The 23,887-nt window shown below is 41.3% G+C and overlaps 1 protein-coding gene across 2 annotated transcripts in view; it reads left to right on the top strand.

Annotated features, from left to right (window-relative positions):
* The first annotated feature begins 7,936 nt into the window (after positions 1–7,936).
* The window catches only part of pcsk5a (proprotein convertase subtilisin/kexin type 5a), a 40,612-nt gene continuing 24,661 nt past the window's right edge, over positions 7,937–23,887 (top strand). Inside the window, exons 1-17 of one of the 2 annotated variants that reach the window (XM_086301083.1) lie at positions 7,937–8,177; positions 9,213–9,317; positions 11,475–11,645; positions 11,811–11,951; positions 12,238–12,305; positions 12,552–12,640; positions 12,761–12,933; positions 13,091–13,297; positions 16,046–16,146; positions 16,252–16,355; positions 16,675–16,795; positions 17,041–17,229; positions 20,906–21,042; positions 21,168–21,281; positions 21,493–21,595; positions 23,285–23,475; positions 23,681–23,765. In XM_086301083.1, the coding sequence (XP_086157209.1) occupies positions 8,028–8,177; positions 9,213–9,317; positions 11,475–11,645; positions 11,811–11,951; positions 12,238–12,305; positions 12,552–12,640; positions 12,761–12,933; positions 13,091–13,297; positions 16,046–16,146; positions 16,252–16,355; positions 16,675–16,795; positions 17,041–17,229; positions 20,906–21,042; positions 21,168–21,281; positions 21,493–21,595; positions 23,285–23,475; positions 23,681–23,765 (2,249 nt within the window). In that variant the 5' untranslated portion in view covers positions 7,937–8,027. Of the gene's footprint in view, positions 8,178–9,212; positions 9,318–11,474; positions 11,646–11,810; positions 11,952–12,237; positions 12,306–12,551; positions 12,641–12,760; positions 12,934–13,090; positions 13,298–16,045; positions 16,147–16,251; positions 16,356–16,674; positions 16,796–17,040; positions 17,230–20,905; positions 21,043–21,167; positions 21,282–21,492; positions 21,596–23,284; positions 23,476–23,680; positions 23,766–23,887 lie in introns of those variants that run through there. The other variant, XM_086301082.1, reaches the window with a different exon arrangement.

Here is a 23,887-nt window from a genome sequence, read left to right as displayed (position 1 = left end):
ACTGATGCAAAAAAAAAAAAAAAAAAAGGCAGGGTGGGGGCAATGAAACGTAAACACGCCGTGTCTGGGGCTGAGAAAGGACTCAAAGTGGTTGTGTGACACGAAGGGTTTTCGAGGGTTTTTCCAGCTGTGGAGAGAAATGTGATGGGATGTCCTCGGCACACGCTGAGGTAACAGGAAAAAAAAAAAAAAAAGAAGGAAAATTCCAACCAGCTGAATTCGTTAATAATCTATTTGGCTCTGTTCTGGACATCTTCCACTCAGAGGAAAACCTCAGAGAAGGCACACGCAGCAGAGATCTTAAGAAAGAGTGGGATGATATGTGACAAGGGGGCCCTGACTGAATTCATGCTGGAGGAGGTTCAGAAGAGCCAGACCAACTTCCCAATAGTATACAATATTAGCTTTGGAGGAACACCTACGTAGGAGCTGTTCTCATTAAAATGGTTTTAATTCCTTTCCCTTCTAATGGCTTTCTCTATAGTTTGTGTTATTTAAAGCTCTTTGCATTTTTGAACCCCCCTTCCTTAAGACTGAGCATATTTATGCCACAAATCAAACACACTGGAATTCGACTTTCAGCTGCTTCCTTAATCACAATGGGGTGCCACAGCAAGAAGCTCCACATTTCTTGACAGAATTTTTTGTACACCAGACACAATCCCCAAATGATTTGTGCCTCCTGCCGGAATCGAACTGGCAATCATTCATTTGATAGGAAAACATAAACCACTTCACTGTGGAGCCTCTGCACTAGGGTTTTAGTAGTTGTAGTAAAACTAATATCAGGTTTTTAGGGCCGAAACTTGTTTTTATGTCTCTTTGAGTTGCCACGGTGTGGGGTCATTTGAGATTTGCATGCCTTTTTTATTTTATATTCGCGTACGTGACACTTGGTCATGTTGCAGCCAATAATCAGTCTTGTGTGAAAAAGCTTTCTCCACATCTAAAAGGAGTCACTCTGCCCACACGCTGTGGCAAATATATATATATATATATATTTTTAAAATGTGCAGGGGTATCCTACAAAAAGGTTGAAGGCTGTCTTCGGCAGTTCCCCCTTAAGTGCTGTTTCTTACATGACATTTTGGACAGTGGAAATTGCAGGCTGGAAGTGCTTTTCCTATCTTTTTAAAGGCTCCCACTGCCATTGATTAGCCTTATTTTAGAGCCCCTTAGGCATTTGGCTAGAGAAGCCTGTTGTAGCAAAGCATTTCTGTGAGGTTTGAAGAGAGAATTTTTAAAAATATTTCCAATCACGCTTCTTTATAATGTGAGACGTTTGCTTGTGCAGAAAGGACATACAAGAGACAGGAATGTCTTTCACAGAGACGTTTATTGAGGTCAATAGAGTGCAGCAGAACAAGTTAACATGTGTCAAGCCACTGTCACTCTGGAAGCCTTCCTGACAACAAGGTGCACATTTCACAAAGTGTATCCGTTTCTGAGCATTCCGCATTCCTCACTGTCTGGATCCAAGATGTTACACATGTGGTGAGCCCGTTGAGACAGAGAATGTGAAACTATGCAAGGTCTTCCTCCCCAGCATAGAAGCGAGTAGCTCTGAAGGTACCAGATGCTGAATCATTACATTCCTCCACGTCTGGGTGTTTCACTGAACGGCTCTGGTACAGTAATTGGCCTCTGAGAGACTCCTCATCAGAGTGACCCCTTGTGCTTTTTGACCTCTCTTACAAGTCTTTAGGAGTAAAAGTGTAATGAATTGTTGAGGCTTCGAGTGCATCACTAGCCTAATATTACTTTGAATAAAATGCAACATTAATGTATAACTGCATGAAGAATTTCTAGAAGGTTGGTTCAAAGAACAAATAAAACTAGAAAGTGCATTTTCTGAAGAAACTGCAGTGTGAATGCAGTTTCTTCTATACGGAATAGATAAAATATAATAATAAAGATTAGAAGAACAATACTGTGAATGCTTTTCAAGCATTCACACTAATAAAAACAAAAAAAATGGTGATAAAAACTGTCTGCCTGTTTCAATCTTTGAACATAAGATGTCAACAATGTAGATTTATGATTTATGTGTTGGTTTCATTAAACCATGCAAACCTATACACAATGCCAGAGAAAAGGATTTTTTCATGTTTATCACTCAGCTGATTTCCTGTTTTACATTTTTTTCCATTGGCTCTCGTGCAGACTTGGTAGTTTTAGTTTGTTTCTTTTCCACACAAGTTCCATTCACCACCTCTTCACCAGCTCCTTTACTAAGCTCTTCCTTATAGCTACTGTGCGCAGCCTCACCCTACTTGTCAGACTGTCTATGAAGCCATTGTTGTCCAGCTGTTCAAACATTTCCTTGAGCAGTTCCTGTCTATTTTTCCTTGTGCATGCCTGTTTGTCTGCTCTTTGAGTTATCATCTTTTTTTCTTCCTTTTTTTAGTCTCGTTTGATTTCTGCTTTTGCTTCCTCCCTTGCTGGATCTGTTTGCTTCTCCCGATCACCTTTCTTGCCATTAAAAAATTTGGATTTTGGACTTTTGCATTTGCGTTCTTCCATTTCAGATCACGCGCATCCTCTTGGAGGCTAACGCCACAAAACTTGTCCTCTCGATGTTACTGATGTGCTTGTTCCCTTGTTCCCTGCTTGTACCCGCACTGTTAGTGGCAAACACTCGCGTCTTCAAAATGGCATGTCATGCAGCAAAACCCATGATGCCACACAACAGAGCATACAAAACAGCAAGAACAGTTGAACAAAGAGGAAGAGTTCACGCCTGTGCTGCCTGCAGGGCAGTCAGTATGCTCAGGAACACGTTTGACAATTATTTTTAGGGGAATATGTCACTGCTTGAGAAGACTTTTCTGAACATCAAAGTCGGTCTCTCTGAAGACATGTTAGATAACTTCAAAGTCTTGTGACTGCTTTGCCAAGAGGTGCTTTCCCTTTGTTTTGCTCAGCTAGTTTTGTTTTCCATTTCATTGTGCAGCAGATGATAAAGACTGTGAGTCCACGTTGCATCATGGACCTGCTCTCTGTAATTTACCGCTCAAGGTCTGAACAGGCATCGGGCGAGACTTTAACCACCAAAATATTCTGACAGGTAGGTACGCGAGGAAGAAGCTCCGAGAAGGTCTTTTGAAGCTGTGCCATTTCTTTCTCTCTCTTTTTTTCTTACTTTGAAAGCATCATGAAGCGAGATGCCATGATGAAATTACATTATAATTTTGTAATTTACAAATTTTTGTCTGATTGCACATCAAATCTATCATTCTAACTATTTTTTTTTCTCCCTAAGGTTGTTATTTTGAAGGCAGCAACGATATTGTCCGAGAATCACTATGACCTTCAGGTTACACGGAACACAAGAGAACGGATGCTCCAGACAATATTTTTCTTTATCTAACAAGATTTTTTTCTTTTTTGTGAGACCTTCCTTTCATTCCTCAAAGAAAATCAGAACAAATAAATGCTGCCAAAGTCTCTGGATGATAAAGGTTTTTAAACGGGAAATGTATATAAGTATGTATGAATACAAAGTGCAGTATGGCAGAAGGGAACAGCTGCTCCCTTTTCAGAAATGATCAGCTGTTGTGCTGCCTTTATTTCCCACGGCATCAAAACAGCAACTAGAGGCTGAGGCCTATACGTCTTCTTAATTAGTAAGTCATCCTCCAACAATATCCTGCATACATGCTGTTATGAACCTCATCTACCTGCTGCACATATACTAGGTCTCTAGTGACATGATTATATGACTGATGCCGAGGCATTAATTGGAATTACTGTGAGTGTCGGTGGATGTTATAGAAACATCTCTGCATATTGGCCTTGAGCCCATTCAGGCAAAATAAAATCACAGTATGAAATACATAGCGTGAAGTGGAAAACGAAGCACCCGTTCGTCCAATCTTTGCCTGTCGAGCACACTAAGCATGGTCTGAAATTTGTGTTTGAGTTTGAGTATTTATGGGATTTGTGAAGCTTTGGTTTAAGTTTTCATGAGTAAAACAAAGCAGTGTTGTGCACATTTGACTTACGCTGTGTAGTTAGAAATGAACAGCGGGACTGTGGGAAAATAAAAGAATGGCAGGACGGCTGTTTTTAGCAGCTTTTTGTCTGATGTAAGTCAAGAAAAGGCTCCGGCTCTTCTGAAATAAAGCATAATGATTCGACTAACAGGAACACACTGAGACATGCTGTGTCGCATATTCTTGTTAATCATCCTCTGGTTCCTATCATCCCCTGCCATTTGCATTTTTTTCATGTAATAAAGTATTGTAGAAGTATAAAACATGGAATAATCGCTTACTTTGGCTCTGGATGAGAGGATTTGTTTTATCTGTAGTATGCTGCAATGTAACTAAGGCAACTGAGCTATCCAACTTTGCAGATCACACAGATTATTTCAGTTAATTCATCTCCTTCTTCAAAATTTTCTTCACTTTAATCTCAATACTAAACAAGTTAAAAAAAAGTTTTGTTATGTATGGTGGTGAGAAAAAAGCTTCTGCTTGGACTTGATCTTTGATGTCAGCTGCTGCAATCAAGCACCTAGCCATGCAAATGTAGCATAGCCTCCTCTGGCATTGACATCAGCATAAACAGTGTGCACTGGGAGTTTCACTGTATGGGTTTCCATGGCCATCAGTTCCAGTAGGTGTAACATATCAGTGTCCCAGTACTGATGTCTGGTCTTCGTTAACATTACAAATGATACAAATAGGTGTATTAGCACAGGCTTCAAAAACAGGCTGATAACATCAACAGAAAAACTGAGAGGCGTAGGTTAGCGTTTCAAAAACAAAAAAATCAAACAAGTAGAAAACGTTTTATTTGAAGCTGGAAGAGGTAACTATGGCGTCTTAAAGAGTTTAGATGAGGAGTAGACAAAATTTTGTTTCCAGAGTGCCACACTGACTTTGATAAAGCAAGAAAAGGACTGCATGGTGGAAAAATGGCAAATGGCCTGTATTTGTATAGCGCTTTACTTAGTCCCTAAGGACCCCAAAGCACTTTACACTACATTCAGTCATCTACCCATTCACACACTGGTGATGGCAAGCTACATTGTAGCCACAGCCGCCCTGGGGCGCACTGACAGCAGTGTTGCCAACTTAGCGACTTTGTCGCTATATTTAGCGAGTTTTCAGACCCCTTAGCGACTTTTTTTCTAAAAAAAAGTCGCTAAAAAAGACGTGAAAGCGCGTATCTCTTTTACTCTCAACAAGCAGCGGGTGCTGTAACGCAGTCAGTTCTTTTACTCTTTTACTCTTATGCTGTTTTGTGGATCACAAGGTTTAAAACTACTTATAAACACACACACAAAGTAACTCCACCAGAGTGCCTATTTCGGGTCACTTTTGCCGGTCCAAGCCCGGGTAAAGGAGCAGGGTTGGAATTGTGACATTAAAAAAACAATAATTGCTAAAAGAAATTTAATTTGTAGTTCTAAATAAACTCTAAATGCATTTAGGACGTTTTTTACTCACTTTATGTCTCTTCCACGATGTTATTTCTCTCTCCAACAACATAGGTTACAATTAGATTAGCATGACCAATTATGCAAATTAGGCGATGACGTCATTTAGCGACTTCTAGCGACTTTTAGGACAACCAATAGCGATTTTCCTTACTGAGGAGTTGGCAACACTGACTGACAGAGGCGAGGCTGGCGGACACTGGCGCCACCGGGCCCTCTGACCATCACTAGTAGGCAACAGGTGAAGTGTCTTGCCCAAGGACACAACGACGAGACTGTCGGAGCCGGGGCTCAAACCGACAACCTTCCAATTACAAGGCGGACTGCCAACTCTTGAGCCACAATCACCCCATAAAGAAACTCAAATCGTGATTTCAAAAAAATATCACCTAAATGCTTTAAGAACATTTAGCCTACATCTCTTCAGGTGTTTCACATTCACCACTGTGTAGGTCACTGTTGAAACACATTGGACTGGAATAGAGTTAAACAGCAGAGCAGACTTGTTGCAGTTATTTGTTTCAAGATTCCTCTGTATGCTGCTCTTTCTTATTGATTTTTTTTGAGGGGGGCTGTTTTGTTTTGTGGGCTGGATTGAGATAGTTGGCTGGGTGGTTCCTGTCCTCAGGCCATATTTTGCCTATGTGTGGTTTAGATGCTCAGCCCACAGTTAAACAAACTGCTGATAAATGAAAACAGCTTATATCTATGGCTACTCCTTTCAAGCTGGCTAACATATGTAACCTATCATGATGTACCTTTCACTGAGCATGGTATCCATGAGAGGTAAATATAGGGGAGCTCTCTGCTCTTCAACCAAATATCAACCTGTAAGCAAAATAGCCACCGAGATACTCTTTGGAAGGACTAGTCACGCCCAGAGTGGTCAGTCTGTAAGCTATAAGGTTGTGCTCGTCTCGCTCTGTGTGCTAACGCTGTAACTGATTGGTAAATGGTAAGTGGACTGGATCTTATATAGGGCTTTTCTACTCTACCTGACCACTAAGAACTTTATACAACATGCCTCACTCCCCCATTCGTACAGCCACTGCTTCTTTGGTGAAGTGCTTTCTATCTAACGTTCACACACATTCACTCTCCGATGGATGCATTGGAGAGTAACTTGGGGTTGGTATCTTGCCAAAGGAGCAGCCAGGGATCAAATGACCAGCCTTCCAATTAGTAGATGACCTGGTCTCCTGAGCTAGAGCCACCCCTCAGCCACTTTTGATGACCTCTCACCCTGAAGGCTGGGATAAGCACCAGCCACGATGAACAAAGTGGTTGGCTGGCTCGATGGACTGTAAGTTTGTTATTGCTGCAAACTTACAGTCCATGCTCCTTGCTGACTGCTTTTCTGTGTTAAATATTTAGCACACGAGTAGGAAACTGATACTGAATTTTAGGTAAAATAAATAATAAATATTAATAATGATAAATAAATATTTCTATGCTGCAGCAGGTAGATGGAGACACCTGCTCCAGTACTTCCTGTATAAAGCCCACCCTTCCTATTCTTCAGCATGCATCTTTTGTTTCTCAGCCATAGACAGTATAAAATATGTACTGTACATAGCCACTCTGACATCACCTATTAGTTTTGGACATTTTGTTTTGAACCCTCAACGCTAACATTTTGGCTGTTGTTAATGCTAATTCTTCAGGTAATGCTAGTTAGCTTGGTTAGCAAGCTATGTCCACAAATTGTATGCATGCAACACACAGACATAATAATTTGGCTAATAAAAGATAGACAAATAATCAAGAACAATTAATAATATTAGTAAGATAATTCAGTAAAAAGTCTCACAATGGCACAAATACAGCAGAGAGATCCACTTCAGTTGCTTGGTTTAATGGAGTTGAGGCCTAGCAGCACCTGCTGGCTAGAGCTGCCTATGCCTTGATATCTCTAACTCAATCATCCAAACAGGTAAGTCACAAAAGAATTCAACTTAAATATACCACCTAGAGCAGGGAGGATGTCATTTTACATCATTGGCCATCTATCAAGACTTTTCAGGCTTGAACTGTAGAGCATAAATGTGTAAAATTACAGAAAAAACTTCCAGTATTTCATCGTTCATTGCCCAGATGGTCCTGCAATTATGAAGTGAAAATGTTGATGTTGTTGTTTCTATATGTTTCTGTCTATTGCTTAATGAAAGTACAGGTCAAACTTATGCCAACAGGGTCTTTTTCCTCTAATATATATCACGTCTGATTACTTGAGCTTTCTATTTTTTTTTTTAAATACAGACAGCTCATTCATTTTACAGTATTTGCAAAGAGTAAAGAAAAGAAAAGATCTATAGAAGTAAAGTATAACCCACAGATCAGATCCCAATAAAGGACAGACTGTAGCTGATCCCCGGCCTCCATATTGAAGTAATTTGATAGAAGCTTGTAGTCAGTGAAGGAGTCAAGTCTTCACAACTTCAGCCGGCAGAACATCGGGTGCATCCTGCGTCTTTGAGCCAGCGGATTTCCCGCAATGAGAAGCATCTGCAGCAGAACAGAGTGCGGGGACAGCTCGTGAAACACCTGGGCACCGGCTATTTACCGAGAGAAATAAGCAGCAATGGCGCGTTTTATTGCGCTGTGGATGGGAACTCTCCTCCAGCTTTGCCACGCAACGATTTATACAAACGACTGGGCGATAAAAATAAGAGGGGACCTCGAATCTGTGAACAGGATAGCAGAGAAATATGGATTTACTAACATGGGACAGGTGAGTGCCCTCAAACATGAAGAGGGCAATTATTTACACAATTACCAGACTTGCATTTGGAAGTTTCATTTATTGGAAAACTGGAAATATTGGACAAATCTAACTGTGGAGCCACTAATGGCTTTACTAATATTTTTTTAGGATTGCATCAAAAGCTGTTGATATCTGTCTGCACTGTCTGGTCAGCCGTCCAGGGACGAATGAATTATATCTGCTAAAGATTTAAAGAAGCAGCAGATGAACAGATACATTCATAAATAAATAAATCATGACCACCAGCATGTTTTTCAACAAGAATTTGACCTCTGCATTTAGCCCAGAAATGAGCAATGAGAACACACACGCTCAAAGACACACTACAGGCAGTGCTAGTGCTGGGAACTTAACCAACAACCATAATCCAAAGTTGCTTCTCTATGAGCCACTGCTGCATTAGTTGCACTCCTTTCAGACTAATTTTTCTACACTTTCATAAAGTAACAGTTAAACTCCAAAGAAATAGCATGCTGTACTTTATTGCACATGGGATAGATGTTCAGTTTTCACAGCAGGTGATAGGAACCAGAGAGACCCATTCAAACTAAAAAGACTGCTTTACAGTAATCTTATATTCCTGAGGTTGAAAATCAAAAAGTAATTATTTCACTAAAAGGATATTAATGAAATATTTAAAGGCATAATTTGTTGTTCTCTTGCAATAGTGTGAGCTGTCATGTGTTTTATTAACTAGTCATTACTCAGTGGACTGCGCTTGTATAAAAATATTAGCTGACATACATTATAGAATGCACACAGTGACGTGGTATGTGCAGCTACACCAGTACACAGATGAGCAGCAGTGTGGCTGAAACCTTTTGGCTCAGGTTGCCCTGGGCTGTAAAACTATCAGAGGTATAAGGTAGCCGTGTTAATAAAAGACACCACGAGCAATTTAATAATTAAAAAGCTGCTTTGCACAGTAGCAGAGCAGAACGAGCAGCACGCCTCCACCTCCAAACAAAATCATTTCGAGGATCTGATGTGTGTTTTCACCAGATTGGAGACCTGAAGAGGCATTACAGTTTTCGCCATCACGAGACGGCGAATCAATCCAAAATAGGCAACAAAGAAGTGACTGATCGCGTCGCCAAGGAGACCAAGGTATAGTAATGAGATATGAGTAGGACGGGGAAGCTACTGGATTATTAATCAGCAGCATCATGTCCCCTCCGTACACTCCACGTACACATAGGGACACATGTTCATTGTTCTGGTCCCTCCCCTCACATTACAGCTTTGTGTGCACGAACACTAACAACACCTAAAGATGTCAGAAGTCCTTAAAGATCAACAAGGTGTTCAGGGTTGCATCAAATTCTTATAGTATCAATAAGCAGCTTGGGCATATAGTACAATCAGACAGGTTCTAAGCAACTCCCAGTGTTATCTGGTTACACACAAAATCACACTTTCTTTGTCTTCCACCTTCAGAAGTTAAAGAACATAGTCGATAGTAGTGTCAGTGTTTGCCAGGAGGACTTTTTTCCAACTTGGGAAAGGGAACCATCCAAGGAGCTTTTGAGTTTACATTTAGTAAACAGCTAGGGATTCATCTTTTTCACAACATTTAGCGTACGTCAGACTTTTTAGCATTAATGTCACTTTGTACCAACATTTTTGTTCATGTATAATCGAGTAGTGTCTGAAATCACAACACACTAACATAATATAATTCAGACTGTATGACCTATGAACTGTATATTGAAGATGAATGTTGCCTCAAGCTGAGTTTTTTTAAAATGGAGGATGAATCTGATTAAGAATTCAAGGGACCACTCACTTCTCCTACATCAACGTGGCACGCTAAGGAAAGGCCCAGAATCATAACCTTCTATGTTTGTTATCTGTTTTGATTCTAATGGAGATCACAATTTATAAGTGAACATAATTTTGTATTCAGTGAAACCTCAAAAACACAAAAAGCACAACACAGAAACTCAACTGCAATGAGTTTACTGTGGTGTAAGAGACAAAGGGTTATTTTTATGTTGACTTCTATACAACTGGACTATTGCAAAACAGAGGAGGCTCCCCCTGCTGGCCAACAAAAGTAAAGCTAAATACAGCCTTTAACCATAACATGATTTGATACATCATACATAACAGTGAAAATTCCTGAGAAAGAATCACAGAAGTTAAAAAAAAAAGTGTCCAACGCGAACACTATTATTGTATTATTGTGAATTTTCAGGAATTTCAATAAGTGCCCTATAACGGCTCAGGAACAGGAAACTGCTTCTTTGGTGGAGCCATGTTTGCAGCTTTACTAAGCACGGTATTTTTTTAAAACTGAATTCTAACATGGGCAGCACGGTGGCACGGTGGTTAGCACTGTTGCCGCACAGCAAGAAGGTCCTGAGTTCAATTCCACCATCAGGTCTTTCTGTGTGCTCCGGCTTCCTCCCACCGTCCAAAGACATGCAGCTTGTGGGGATAGGTTAATCGGATAATCCAAATTGCCACTAGGTGCGAGTGAATGAGAGTGCGAATGGTTGTCTGTCCCTGTGTGTTGACCCTGCGACAGACTGGCGACCTGTCCAGGGTGTACCCCGCCTCTCGCCGTATGACAGCTGGGATAGGCTCCAGCGCCCCCCGCGACCCTGAAAAGGATAAGCGGAAGCGAATGGATGGATGGATTCTAACATCAATGCAGGATTATAATGGCAGCTGTAACATGGAGCTGTTCAGGAGTTTCAGAGCACATTAGCACGTATCTGATAAATGAACTCAGAGACCCTAACAACCATTAACAGAACCAAGAAATGTAATTAGTTTTGCAGGAATAAAAACAATTAAAAACTTCTGAATTTGCACCAAATTTAAAACCTTTTAACAACTAAGAGCAGATATTAGCCTCATAAAGGCCCTAGCGGAAAAGTTTAGCGTCCACACTTTGTGATACTTCACTGAACAAAGTTACCATTTTGACCTTAAAACAGTGTTATATGAGCAATTTACAGAATGATCAGGATGTGTTTATATTTCAGTGAGACAGCTGCATGTTGCAGCAATTTGGGATTGTGGGTTTTTTGTTGTTGAACGAAGAGCGTGCAAGTCATTAGCTTGCACTGATTACGTTTGTGCCCTTTGTCTTTGATAAGTCATCAGAGTATCAACCAGAGGTACAGTGTCAGGGCCCCTCCTCTTGAGAACATAATTGTTTTTTGCCAGCGCAGTAAATGCAATATAGCTGCTGAAATATTTCACAATGGATCCAAAAAAGTAGACATAAACATCTGTACAAATGTTCCTTTTAAGGTGGAATGGCTCAAGCAGCAGGTGGTCCAGAGAAGAGTAAAGAGGATCTCCAGAGCCGGTCATATCTCTCCTATCCCCATGAGGAGAGAGCTCCTCCCTGCTACGCACCATCAGTCCAGCGACCACATGCAGGACTTCAGCGACCCAGTGTGGAACCGCCTGTGGTACATTGTGAGTCAGATTGTTTTGTTTTGTTTTCCTTTGCCATGCTCAAGTCTGAAACATAGACACACAAACACACACAAACCCAGACAGACAGACAGAGCCTAAAATAGACCCACATTTATTCTTTACTCCTGAGGGTGAAGCTGAATGTCCCACTATTTCGCTCCACAGCAGTGCAGTGACTCCAAAGCCTGCCAGTCTCACATGAACATTGCAGCGGCCTGGAGGAGAGGGTACACTGGGAAGGGTGTGGTGGTGTCTGTCCTAGATGATGGCATCGAGAGAGAGCATCCGGATCTGAAGCCAAATTATGTAAGTGCCCTGGGATGGGACACTCTTCTTGGGAAGGGGACATTAATCATAAGCAGTTTGGCAGAGCTCTTAGTGTAAGAGCTCAGACAGATATTGCGAGCAGGGTTTTTGGGCCAAAGGTTTGGAAAGGCCAGCTAAGAGTATTGGAATGGACATTAAACGTCTGATCCACTTAGCTGTTGAGTGGGCTGGTGAATAATGCTCTTTGTGATTTGTCTGATGAAATACAGTCAGATAGCTGCTGGCATGGTGTTATGTGCCGCTACTTAGTATCTATCTGATTTAGGATCCTTTTGCCAGCTTTGATGTGAACGGACAAGACCAAGATCGTTCTTCTACCAGTGCTGTTAACAAGTGAGTACTTTGTATCTCTGGAATTGTCTTTGCACCTGCTTTGCAGCTTCCGTGTCATAATCCAGAACTCTAATTAATGCATGCTTTCCCTTTCCGTTTTCCAGTAATTACATGCATGTATGGATATGCAAAGTCCCCAGTCTAAATTCTGTCTTCGCATAGCTTGATGTAACGGAAATAGCCCGTCTTCTCCTCATGCATATGCATTTAACCTCGCGTTCTGATGTTCTCCTCCTTTCTTCGAAGCCATGGGACACAGTGCGCAGGGGTGGTTGCTGCGGCTGCAAATAGCTCTCGGTGCACCGTTGGAGTTTCTTTCCACGCACGCATAGGCGGTGAGTCCATGTGACGCCATGAAACTCGCACGCCGAAGGACTTCGTGAAAGGCAAAGTTTTGTAGATACAGTAGGGGATTCAAACTTTATCATCGCTTTGGTGCTATCCTTTTCCCCCAGGCATCCGAATGCTGGATGGAGATGTAACAGACATCGTGGAGGCCCAGTCGCTTAGCTTCAGTTCAGGGTATATTGATGTTTACTTAGCCGGCTGGGGCCCAAAAGATGACGGGGCCACTCTGGATGGACCTGGACCTCTGACTCGTCTTGTTTTACAGGACAGCGTTCAAACAGTGAGAGAAAAAAGTGTGGCTGTGTTTGTTTATGTCTGTGTCCCACCTGCGGCTGTATATTTACTGCAAGAGCTGTTCTGTTTTTTTCCTCAACATCAATATGTAAATATCATAAATAAATTAATCTCCTCTGTCTGCTTTACCCAAATAATCTCAGGGCCGGCAAGGGAGGGGCTCCATCTTTGTTTGGCCGTCAGGAAACGGAGGGGAAAGAGGTGACTACTGCTCCTGTGACGGCTACAGCAACAGTATTTACACTATCTCTATCAGCAGCAGCACTCAGCATGGAAGCCAGCCAGATTACCTGGAGCCGTGCCCCTCCACGCTGGCAACGGCGTACGGCGGATGGGACAGAGAGGAGATGGTGAGTGTTGCTAACAGAGAACTTAATTAAGATTCACATGATTCTTTTCTTCCACCGTAGTGAGCAGCCATGCTCTCCTGCCATCAGTCTGTTGAAAATAGCTTTACCCAGATGCTGGAAAAACATTTTCTCGCCTCAATCCAAAGCAACATTCATATAGACACAAACACAAGTTGCCGAATCTAAAAAATATGTTGCGAAAGGCAACATTTCTGTTAACTATTAGTAGTTTGCACTGTGGAATCTCAGAGGCTGAAGTTTGCAAAAGTTGCAACTCAATGAACCACAAGAGCTCTGGGCACCTTGCTGTCCTTGAGCCAACCATGAACTCTCCTTTATTACAAAGTATTCAGTATGTCCAGTGTGTATGTGTGTTGGACTCCTGGGTCAGGACAATGATCCTAAGCACAGCAGCAAATCTACAATAGAAAGGCTCAGAGAGAAAAGAATCACGGTGTTGCAATGGCCCAGTCAAAGTCCGGACCTTAACCGGATTGAAATGCTGTGGTGGGACTTCAAAAGAGCCGTGCATGAACAAATGCCCCCCCAAAATGAAATGAAGCAATGTTGTAGGCCAGAATTCCTTCACAGAAACATGAGCAACTGGTAACGTGTCTCACGGTGTTGTGGAGACAACTTGATAACTTGTGATATACAAGCTATTAAATCATGCAAAATATGCAGTTTTTTACAGACAAGAAGAAAAACAAGAAAAACAATGGTCTACTCTCTGTAAGAGGTTATATAATTCCTTTAAATATTTAATATTTTAGACATAAATTTCCAAAAGCAATTATTATTTTACAATAAGAGGAAGAAGTGAAGCAATGCAATGCAGTGATACTGACTAAACTCCAGTTGCTTCTCCTGAACACAGATTACGAGATATTTGTCGTGTTATGACATTAATGTTTGCACGGCATTTACCACTCAGAGGGCATGAAGTTATTTAGATAATAAAATTATATTAACTGCTAATTTAAAAGTCATTTTTGCACTGTTTCTGATGATGACACTGGATGTCTTAGAGTAGTTGGATTTAACATTCACCGGCATCTTGCCAGCTGCTCAAAGCCAGAAAATACACATTTGGGATATTAAGCATTGGCTTTGGGCAGTGGTGTTGGGGGGGGGGGGGCATGCAACGTCTGCTGAGTGTGATAGTCTGAGACACCTGTCAATCAACTAAATATGCCCAAGACGGAGGCTCTGTGAACTTTTGTCTCTGCAGAACAAAGCTGAACTTGTGAAGTCACGGAGAGGAGCTGCTCGTTCAAACCCGCAACAACAAATGATTTTGTTTTCATGTTTATTCTTAGAGCTTTAATTTTCATTAATTAAAAGCCATTACAAGAACTGTGGTGTATGTCGTCAGAACTCAGTCAGCAGTATAATATTAACATACTAGAACGGCCCGAGGAAAATTTCCTAATGTTGTGTGAAATATGTTTTGTGAAAACCAGATTTCACTCTTTTGTTTTGTCTATCTAACTGGAAGCTCCCCCCCCCCCCCCCCCCGGTTTATGGCACATCACCATGGACAAAGGATAGTAGTTACTCTATACTAACACAAATCAGAGTAAGTGAAAATTATTAGGATAACATACAGATTTTGCACGTAAAGGTAATAAAGGAGAATCCAGTAGGCATTAAAATGGAATAAAATTGGAATGAAATCACTGTCTGAGTGTAGAAAATGCCAAATACTTCTATCATGTCATGTGATTTTCAGACATTGTGGGTAAACAGAGTTGGGTAGCTGATTAGAGTAATTTGACTGAGAGCTGCTTCTCTGGCCTCAGGCTTACATGTTTTCCATTTTGTTTTCTCAACCGACACACAAAACAAAAAAAATCTAATTATGTGTACTGTGTTTGCCAGTATTTCTAATTTTTCTTTCTACAAAATGCATTATCTTGATTAATTTTTGTCACTCTGACACTTTTGTTAAATTGTTGCTTTTGTCTCTGTGAGTGATCTTGTGTCTGCAAACTTAAAAATTAAGCTACTTTATGACAAATGTTACCTAACTGGTGTTTGGAAACAGGTGAGTGTGTTCCAGTTGCTGGTTAACCAGGCCCATATTCTACAATATACAGCACTGTCCTGAGCTGCAATTCATTTCCAAGGAGCCAGATTTGTATTTTATTTTTTAAAATATTTTTCAAGTAGTCTTTATATAACAGGCAACTTAGCAAAAACCAAATTTATTCTTGTATCTTTAAGCACATAATTTGTTGCCTCTTTTGTTTCGTTTTGTTGTTGCTTTAGTTGAGTACTAAAAATCCAAAGATAATAGAGTTTCAGATAAAAATAGAATATCTGCACCAGTGAAGTGATTCTCAGAGAGCCATTACGGGAAAACATGTCATATGGTTTGCAGCATGTCCTTAAAAATGTTGAGGAAACTGTCCAAGTGGACAGCTCAGGCATGTTTTGCACATGTTTCAATAAATCACTATTTCCCATTTTCCCAAGAAAATATAAAGAAATGAAGGGTAAGAAACCAGACAGGATTAATTAGCTAATTTATAGCAAATCCATAACCTAAATCCTAAATATTGATCACATTAATGCTGAATCCTCCTAGTTAATTCTTGCCAGTCATTTGAATGCTTTCCAAAATGATTTGATGTGCAAAAACTACACATACAGTCAAGCAGAGTCAACAAAAAAGAGCAGTTCTGTGCTGTTCATGTTAATAGTGGGTGAATATAAAAAAATAAATATAAGTGGTTTCCTCCACAGGTGACCGTGGGTCCACAGCAGAGCTGCAGCACGGCCCAGTCAGGGACTTCCCTCGCCGCCTCTGTAGCTGCCGGTGTCATTGCTCTCACCTTGGAAGCCAAGTAAGCAGCCCTCTAATAACAGCATCCATACATGCAGCTCGTGTTCAGATCAATTTGTGCAATCGGGTGATGAGAGCATGTGGTTTCCTTCTCTTGAACGTTCAGCCCCTTGCTAACCTGGAGGGATTTGCAGCACATTATTGTCTGTACATCAAAAGCTCATCATCTCAGTGCTCCTGACTGGCGTGTAAATGGAGCCGGATACAAAGGTACTCCCATCGGATCTCTGCTGATTTTCTAATTCCACATTGTCTATTTTAATATTTGCCAGCCAAAAATAAATAAATAAATAAAAAAGAAGAATCCCCTGACTTGATAAGCATATTTTAGTAAATGTTCCTCTCAGCTCTTTTTTGGGGGAACTATAAAGCAGCGAGCATACAAACTAATGAGGTACTGTGAGCAGAAGAGCGATAAACGCCTACAAAGTCTCGGGAGTGTGTGAAGTCATTTATAAGCTACAGTGCCTTCTCTATGCCCCGGCTAATGTGCAGTGTGTGTGTTTGGGGATGTGCTGGTGTCTGTTAGTGAGCCACCTGTACGGCTTTGGCCTGCTGGATGCTGAGAGCATGGTGAAGGAGGCAGAGCGCTGGAAACAAGTCCCCTCACAGCATGAATGTGCGGAGGAGGCTGCCATCCAGCTGAGCAGGTATCAGAGATCTCTGCTTCGACTCAGGGCTTTCCTTGATTCCTCCCCTTTTATCGCACGTTATCTATTTCTGTCTCTCTTCTGGAATTGATTTCTTTCACACTGATTCGCGGTCGTACTTTAATGGGTGTCATTTTCCTTACCGCGGCTCTCCTCGTAACTTTCTCTTGCGCTTCTTGTTTTCCGTCTGTTCTTTTATCTCCACTACTCCCTGCGTCTCTTTTTTCTCTTTTCTCTCATGACAGGCTTATTCATCCGGGCTCAGTGCTAATGTCTGTGCATGAGACTACAGGCTGCTCCAGCAAGGCCCCGCAGCACGTCGCTTATGTGGAGCACGTCGTGGTCCGGGTTAACATAAGCCACGGTCGCCGTGGTGATCTCTCCATCACCCTCACGTCACCTTTGGGCACCACGTCGCAGCTGCTGGCAAACAGGTAACCGAGAGCAACGGTTTCTGCAGATTACCTGATAAACATCAAATCCTTCAAAAGCCAAATGTTTGAGTTTGACACATTTGTTAAATTAAAGGAATAATGGTACTTTTTGAAATATATAACACCGAAATATAAAACACACCTGTTAAAAGTATCAACTTCACCTTTGCTGAGATACTATTTAAAGCTGCTGTAATCAGTACTTGAGTGGTCACTGTATCTACAGCCCCTTGATCATTTTGATGTCTTTGAGCTCATCCTTTTGGTTTCTACTTGCAACCTTACTGTTTTGGTTTCCTATTAACTGCTCTCACCAGCAAAGTTACAAGCAGGAGTGGGCTGTTGTTTTCAGTGAAAAGGTTAAAAAAAAAACAAAAAAAACTGAAGTGCACCGCCTGTGAAGCACCAAACAACAGACAGAGAGTTCGTGACTGGATGGCAAGGAGACTGGAGTATTTAGCCAGTTGCTGTGCAACCGCTAGAGGTGTTAAGCTATAAGTCTTCACCGACCATTTAAAAATACAAATAAAGGGATGATTTTAATTGCTCATGTTCTACTTTCATGACGCTTTTGATCTTTGTTTTCTAAAAGGTAATAATTAGTGCGGCATCAAGGTATTAGCTGGTATCGAACAATCAGCACATAAGATGGCATTTAATGATCACAGTAACTGTTAAGTCTAATTCTTGAATGTTGTCATTGTATTTCTTAAATTTGTAAAGTCTTAGTTCAATCTATAGGATCAAGACATTCCTTTGTCTCTGACCACCTCTCCAGCCACTCTGTGCTGGGGGAGGTTTTATTGCAGATACATCCTATCTGACAGATCAGTTTCTTGTGGTGTTGCTTCCTGCTTTTATGATCCTTTTGGTGAGCAGGAAATCGTGCATACAGACACACACACACACACACACACACACACACCACACACACACACACACACACACACACACATGTTCTTGCACATGCATACACATACACACACACATTGTCTTTGTAACCGAGAGGGGTCTTACGAGGGGGGTGCTTTTGCTGTGATGTGTATTGTAACAGTTTGTCAATAAATAGCTGCGAGGGAAGCTGCTCTTGGAAGGATTTGGGCTGGAGTCAGGTGAGGAGCGTGAGCTCCAAGAGCTGGTTCTGACCCAAACTTCCCTCGTTAGCGAGTTGGTTGTTCTGTTATGTCTTGCGTTCTTCATGAGGAATAAGTCTCTAAACTAGCGGGGCTTGTGGAAACACAGACCCAACCAAGTTTTACACACTCAGTTAATGGGGTTAAGTTAATGGGTCATTCTAAATTGCCCATAGGAGTGAATGTGACTGTGAATGGTTGTCTGTCTCGACCTGTCCAGGGTGTACCCTGCCTCCTGCCCTATGGTGGCTGGGATAGGCTCCAGCCTCCTTGTGACCCTGACAAGGATAAGCAGAAAACAATGGATGGATGGATGGGCAGCGTGACTATGGTGTAGTGGTTAATGTGTTTGCCTTACACGTGAAAAATCCCCGGTTACAAGCTTGTACACATTGTGCAAAATTCAATTTTATAACAACAAATCATAACAACAGTCACCTCAAGGCAGTTATCTGTGCCAAATCAATGAGGATCCATGTGCTGTGGTGACATCATAGGAAATAAAGGAGCAGTCATGGTGCTTATTTTATCTTAAATAATTAGACAAATTTTTTGACACTACAGAAAAATCTCAGATCTAATATTATTCCATGGAAAAAAGTAAACACACCCTTACCATTACAGGCTTAATTTCCTCCTTGTTGCTGGTTTGTATCGTTGTTTACAGTCTTTGGCATTTTTCACCAGCCTTATATGCAAAATTCTTTTAATTGGAAAATATTTGAGGGCTTTCTTAACTTGCCTGTTCCCAATCTTCCTCAAAGGGCATTTAGACGTGACTCCAGTCTAATCTGTGCTGATACGATCTGGAGCAGAATTCACTTTTTGCCTTCTGTCTGTGATTTGTCTGTGAAGTGTATGTGATTCCAAAAATCCTGGTCTTTCTTTATATGCTTGTCGAAAACAATTAAGTGTTGTTTATTTCAAATTAGTACCTCACAATGATTTTCCAGACAACAGACTAATTTATGTACAATAATTTATAAATCTATTTAAGTTAAGTTAAAGTTTTTTTTCCTCCAAGTGTTTCCAAGTGTTACAGAACAGTTTAGACCTTGGCTTATACCTGACCATAGGTATCTATTAAGGTTTTCAGAAGAAATCTCTAATGCAGATGAAGTAATCAACAGTCTTTAACAATGCGAGAGGTCATGTACAAGTTCAATAAAAACAGAATAATTTACAGATGTTGTAAGTCCACATATTAGCCACAGTTGAACACAGAAAACATCTAAAACTGAGAAATTTTACTATTTCATGAATTATGTCAGCAATTTTGAATGTGATGGCAGCAACAAGTCTCAAAAAAGTTGGTACAAAAAGACCAAAACTATGGAAAAGCAAGTTGTACTAAAAAGAAACAGCTGTTACAACTAATTAGGCTAAATGGTCAGTAGCATGATGGCAGAAGCAGTCTCTCAGAAGTAAAGATGAGTGGTTTAGTAGGCAAATTGTGGAACAATTGGATGATAAACATAACATTTTCAACATAAAATCGTGAAGACATCATCAAAAGTTCCCAGGGATCTGGAGACGGACCAAAATCCACATTGGATGCCCCCCGGCATTAAAGACGGGCATCATGCTGTCATGGAAATGTCTGCATGGGCTCAGGAAGACTTGGAGAAATTGATGTCTGTGAACAGTTTGCTGTGCCATCCACAAATGCCCGTTAAAGAAGAAACCATATGTGAAGATGATCCAGAAATGTTGCCCGTCTTCTCTGAGCCAAAGCTCATTTAAAATGGACTGAGGCAAAGTGGAAAACTGTTCTGTGGTCAGATGAATTGAAATTCCTTTTGAAAAACATGAACATGGCGTCCCCTGGACTAAAGAGGCGAGAGACCGTCCAGCTTGTTATCAGCGCTCAGTTCAAAAGCCTGCATCTCTGATAGTTATGGGGTGTGCATCAGCGCCTATGGAATTGGCAGGTTGCACATCTGGATAGGTACCATCAGTGCTGAGAGGTATATACAGGTTTTTAGAGCAACATATGCTCTGAAAGTCTTTTTCAGGTAAGGCCACACTCATACACAGAGAGAGGAGAGATTGAAAAAAACACGCAGGAAGCAGAAAAGATGGATTACAGGTCAGCACAGGAGGACAAGAGGGACTGTGACGATTAGATTTTTTCCATGTGATTGACTGATTTTTTTAAAATGTGAAAATGACTAGAAAACAGGACTGCATCTTTCTTATTTGCCCTTTCATACAGGACTGAATATTTATTGCTTCTATTTTATTCTATAGCGTTTTCTAGGGGATGAGCTTGCTTTTTCATATGAATGTATAAATCATTTACAAAAAGCTGAAGCTGTAATGTATTTATGAGCCATGAATAAGAACACAACACAGGGATTTGTCACGTACCCGGTTTGCCCTCCTGAAGTGAAGCATGTTTCCTATCTTTGATTCAGATAAAGCTGAAAAAATTAAGGTGATTTTGCTTTTGTGTCTTTAGGAAACACATCCTTTAAATCATCATATAACGAGTAGTAGATGAAGCAGCAGCGTGAGCACGATTATGTAATGTTTTCGTTTAGGCCTCTTGACAACTCCACCGAGGGATTTCAGAACTGGGAATTCATGACAGCTCACTGCTGGGGGGAGCAGGCAGCGGGGGAATGGACTTTGAAAATCCAGGATACTCCCTCTCAGAAGAAAGACGGCTCCAAACTAGGTCTGCTCTTCCTCTTTGTAACGTCTCAATATTATGAAACATGCACTGAACCTCGGCTCGCTGCAGTTAAAATACAGGGCTGGGCCTCGCGGGACAAAGCCTCTTATCTCTCTGCTGTTTCACAGGGGTGCTGGAGAAGTGGTCCCTGGTGATTTATGGCACAGCGGAGCGCCCGTATCCTGCGCACCGCGAGCGAGCCAGATCAGCTGAGATTCCGACGGATAGCGAAGAATACAGCGGTGAGTCATGCACCCTGCATCTTGATAGTACTAAGCTTTCCCTTGTTCTATCTCCGGCCTCTCAGTCAGCAGCTTAATGAACTGGGATGCGGTGTATGCTTAATGTGGCAGGCTCTTACATAAATACAGAATAAAATCAGCAGTCTGAATAACTTCTCTCTTGTGATGTGACGTGATGCTGCTGTGACTTTGCGAGTGTTCACCCTTGCAGGACCCTGCGACCCAGAATGCAGTGATGATGGCTGTGAGGGGCCAGGCCCGCAGCAGTGTGTCACATGCTTGCACTTTTTTCTCAAGTTCAAGAACAACACAAGGTTAGCATGACTACACAGCACAGAGCTATTGGCAGATCCACAGTATGTGGCTCACACAAGATGCTTTTAAAAAATGAGTCGGGTTTTTATATTGTGTCAAATCGTTGTTGAAGTTCACAGGTTTCTGTGGCTATGATTGTAATTTACACATGAGGACAAAATTACTATGCCCCTCCCCCTTATGAAATTTTATGTTTTTGTCAAAAATTTCTCAGTTTAGGTTTTTCTTTGTTTTTTTTAGACAGAGCATTTCTAAACATACTGGTTTTCTTCAAAAGCATGAATTCTTTTGTTAGCCCCCTGAAAAACTGACCTTTTCATTGAGTCACAGCACAAACCACTGATGTGGTTTAACTTTATAGCTTAATTTTATGGATATGCAAAGTTATCACAGCCTTTCTAGAGTGTCAGTGACTGGAGTGTCATTCAAAGAGAGCCACACATCTGGCAGATGTAGCAAACAAAATATTTCAAAGATCCTGGAAAGAAAACTAGCGAGAGACTCCAGAATAACTGCAAAGACTCTAATCAATAACTAATAGCCAAATCAGGAATTATAGTCTCAAAAGGGACAGTGACTAGAACTAGGCACGGGAGTGGGCCATGAGGTTGCAGACCAAGAATAACTTCACTGCCGCAGAAGAGAAACCTTCAAGCCAGACTGAAGTATGCTAAGGACAACCTGGAGAAAGACTATGCATACTGGACGGGCATCCTTTGGTCAGGTGAGTTGATACTTGAGCTCTTTGGCCACATAGATGTTGCTTATGTTTGGAGAAAGACAAGAGAGGCAAACAACCAAAAGAATACCATCCTGACAGTTAAAACATGGTGGCAGGAGGTGCTTCAGTGTGTCTGGAACTGGGAATCTCATCAAGGTGGAAGAAGTTACAAAGAAAGAAGGATGTTTGACCATCTTGGAAGAAAACCTCAAGTAGTCAGCAGCAAAACTGGGTCTGCATCATTGCTGTTTTTTAACATGACAATGACTCAAAACATGTGTCGGGCCTGGTGAAGGACTACCCCTAGGAGACCAAAGTGACGGTTACTGACTGGTCTGCACAGAGCCTGACAGATCTGAAAATCTGTAGCTCCAGGTCGGTGCCACAAGATCATGAAATCTGGAGGAGCTTGAGAGACTCGCCAAAGAAGAATGGGCTGGGGTTGCTCAGGAGAGGAGTGTGAGATTTGCTGAAAACTTCAGGCTGTTATCCAGCAAAAAGGACACATGGCTGAGCATCAGGGGTCTGGTAATTCTGTCCTTGGTAGTTTTGGGGTTTTATGAATTACTTTTGCTTTTCATTGTACTAAAAACAAATATTTGTTCAAATTAAATTATCTAATTTGTTTCCATGTACATTTTCCATGTAATTTTGTTACATAATACAATGTTAAATTTCCGTTTAATGGAATCTGGTCAAATTAAGATAACTCCATTTGTATACATTCAGTTTATAGCAAGCACATTTTCTTAATTATTAATTACTTGAATAAATAAATCTTTGATTCTACGTATTTCAGTTTTATTTCAGTCAAAATTATTGCTTCATGCTTATTGAGGGTGAAAAATAGTTTTTATTTGAGTGTGTCCTCATCTCAAAAATTGACCCGCAATATAATTTTTTCCACTCCGAATCAATAGCAACACCTCTCGTCCTCTGTGTCCTCTGGTTCATGGCTGTCCGATAGGTTGTGCGTATCAGGATGTCCCAGGGGATTCTGGGGTGACCGTCGGCGTTGTAAGAGGTGCTACGCCTCCTGTGAGAGCTGCACTGGAAGTCGGAGTGACCAGTGCACTTCCTGTCAGCCTGGCCATCACCTGACTGAGGGGACCAATACCTGCACAGCGATCTGTGGGGAAAACTACTACCTCGACCACGGTTGGTTCTGTTTTGTGAAATTTTTTGTGATTCAATTAATGCGACAGAAGAAAAAAAATCCTTGACTGGGTTACAGAGGAGCGGTTTGAATGCAGCTGCACTAATGAATAGTCAGTTGACATAACTGCAGTTGAAGGTATGTGAGTAAGATTGATTAATGGCTCTGATGTGTATACTCCATGCGTATTGTTTGATTTCCCCACAGATGCAAACATGTGCAGAAAGTGCAGTGAAAACTGCTTGAAGTGCACCTCCTACAGCATCTGCACAGAATGCAAACCACACACAAGGTGAAACAAACTCTCTGATGATGCTCAAATTAACTGCTCGGTAAACACCACTCCTTCTCCCCTAAGCCTCTGAGAATATTGATTCTCCTCACACACGCGAGCAAACACACACACAAACCCTC

The sequence above is a fragment of the Aulonocara sp. 'chitande type north' Nkhata Bay genome, linkage group LG7 (assembly GCF_057382095.1).
Source record: "Aulonocara sp. 'chitande type north' Nkhata Bay isolate Kocher_YH1m ecotype deep benthic linkage group LG7, A_spYH_male_GT1.1, whole genome shotgun sequence".
In the NCBI taxonomy this organism is placed as follows: Eukaryota; Metazoa; Chordata; class Actinopteri; order Cichliformes; family Cichlidae; genus Aulonocara; species Aulonocara sp. 'chitande type north' Nkhata Bay.
Note: the sequence above shows the minus strand (reverse complement) of the source record. Positions and strands in the feature narration are given on the sequence as shown.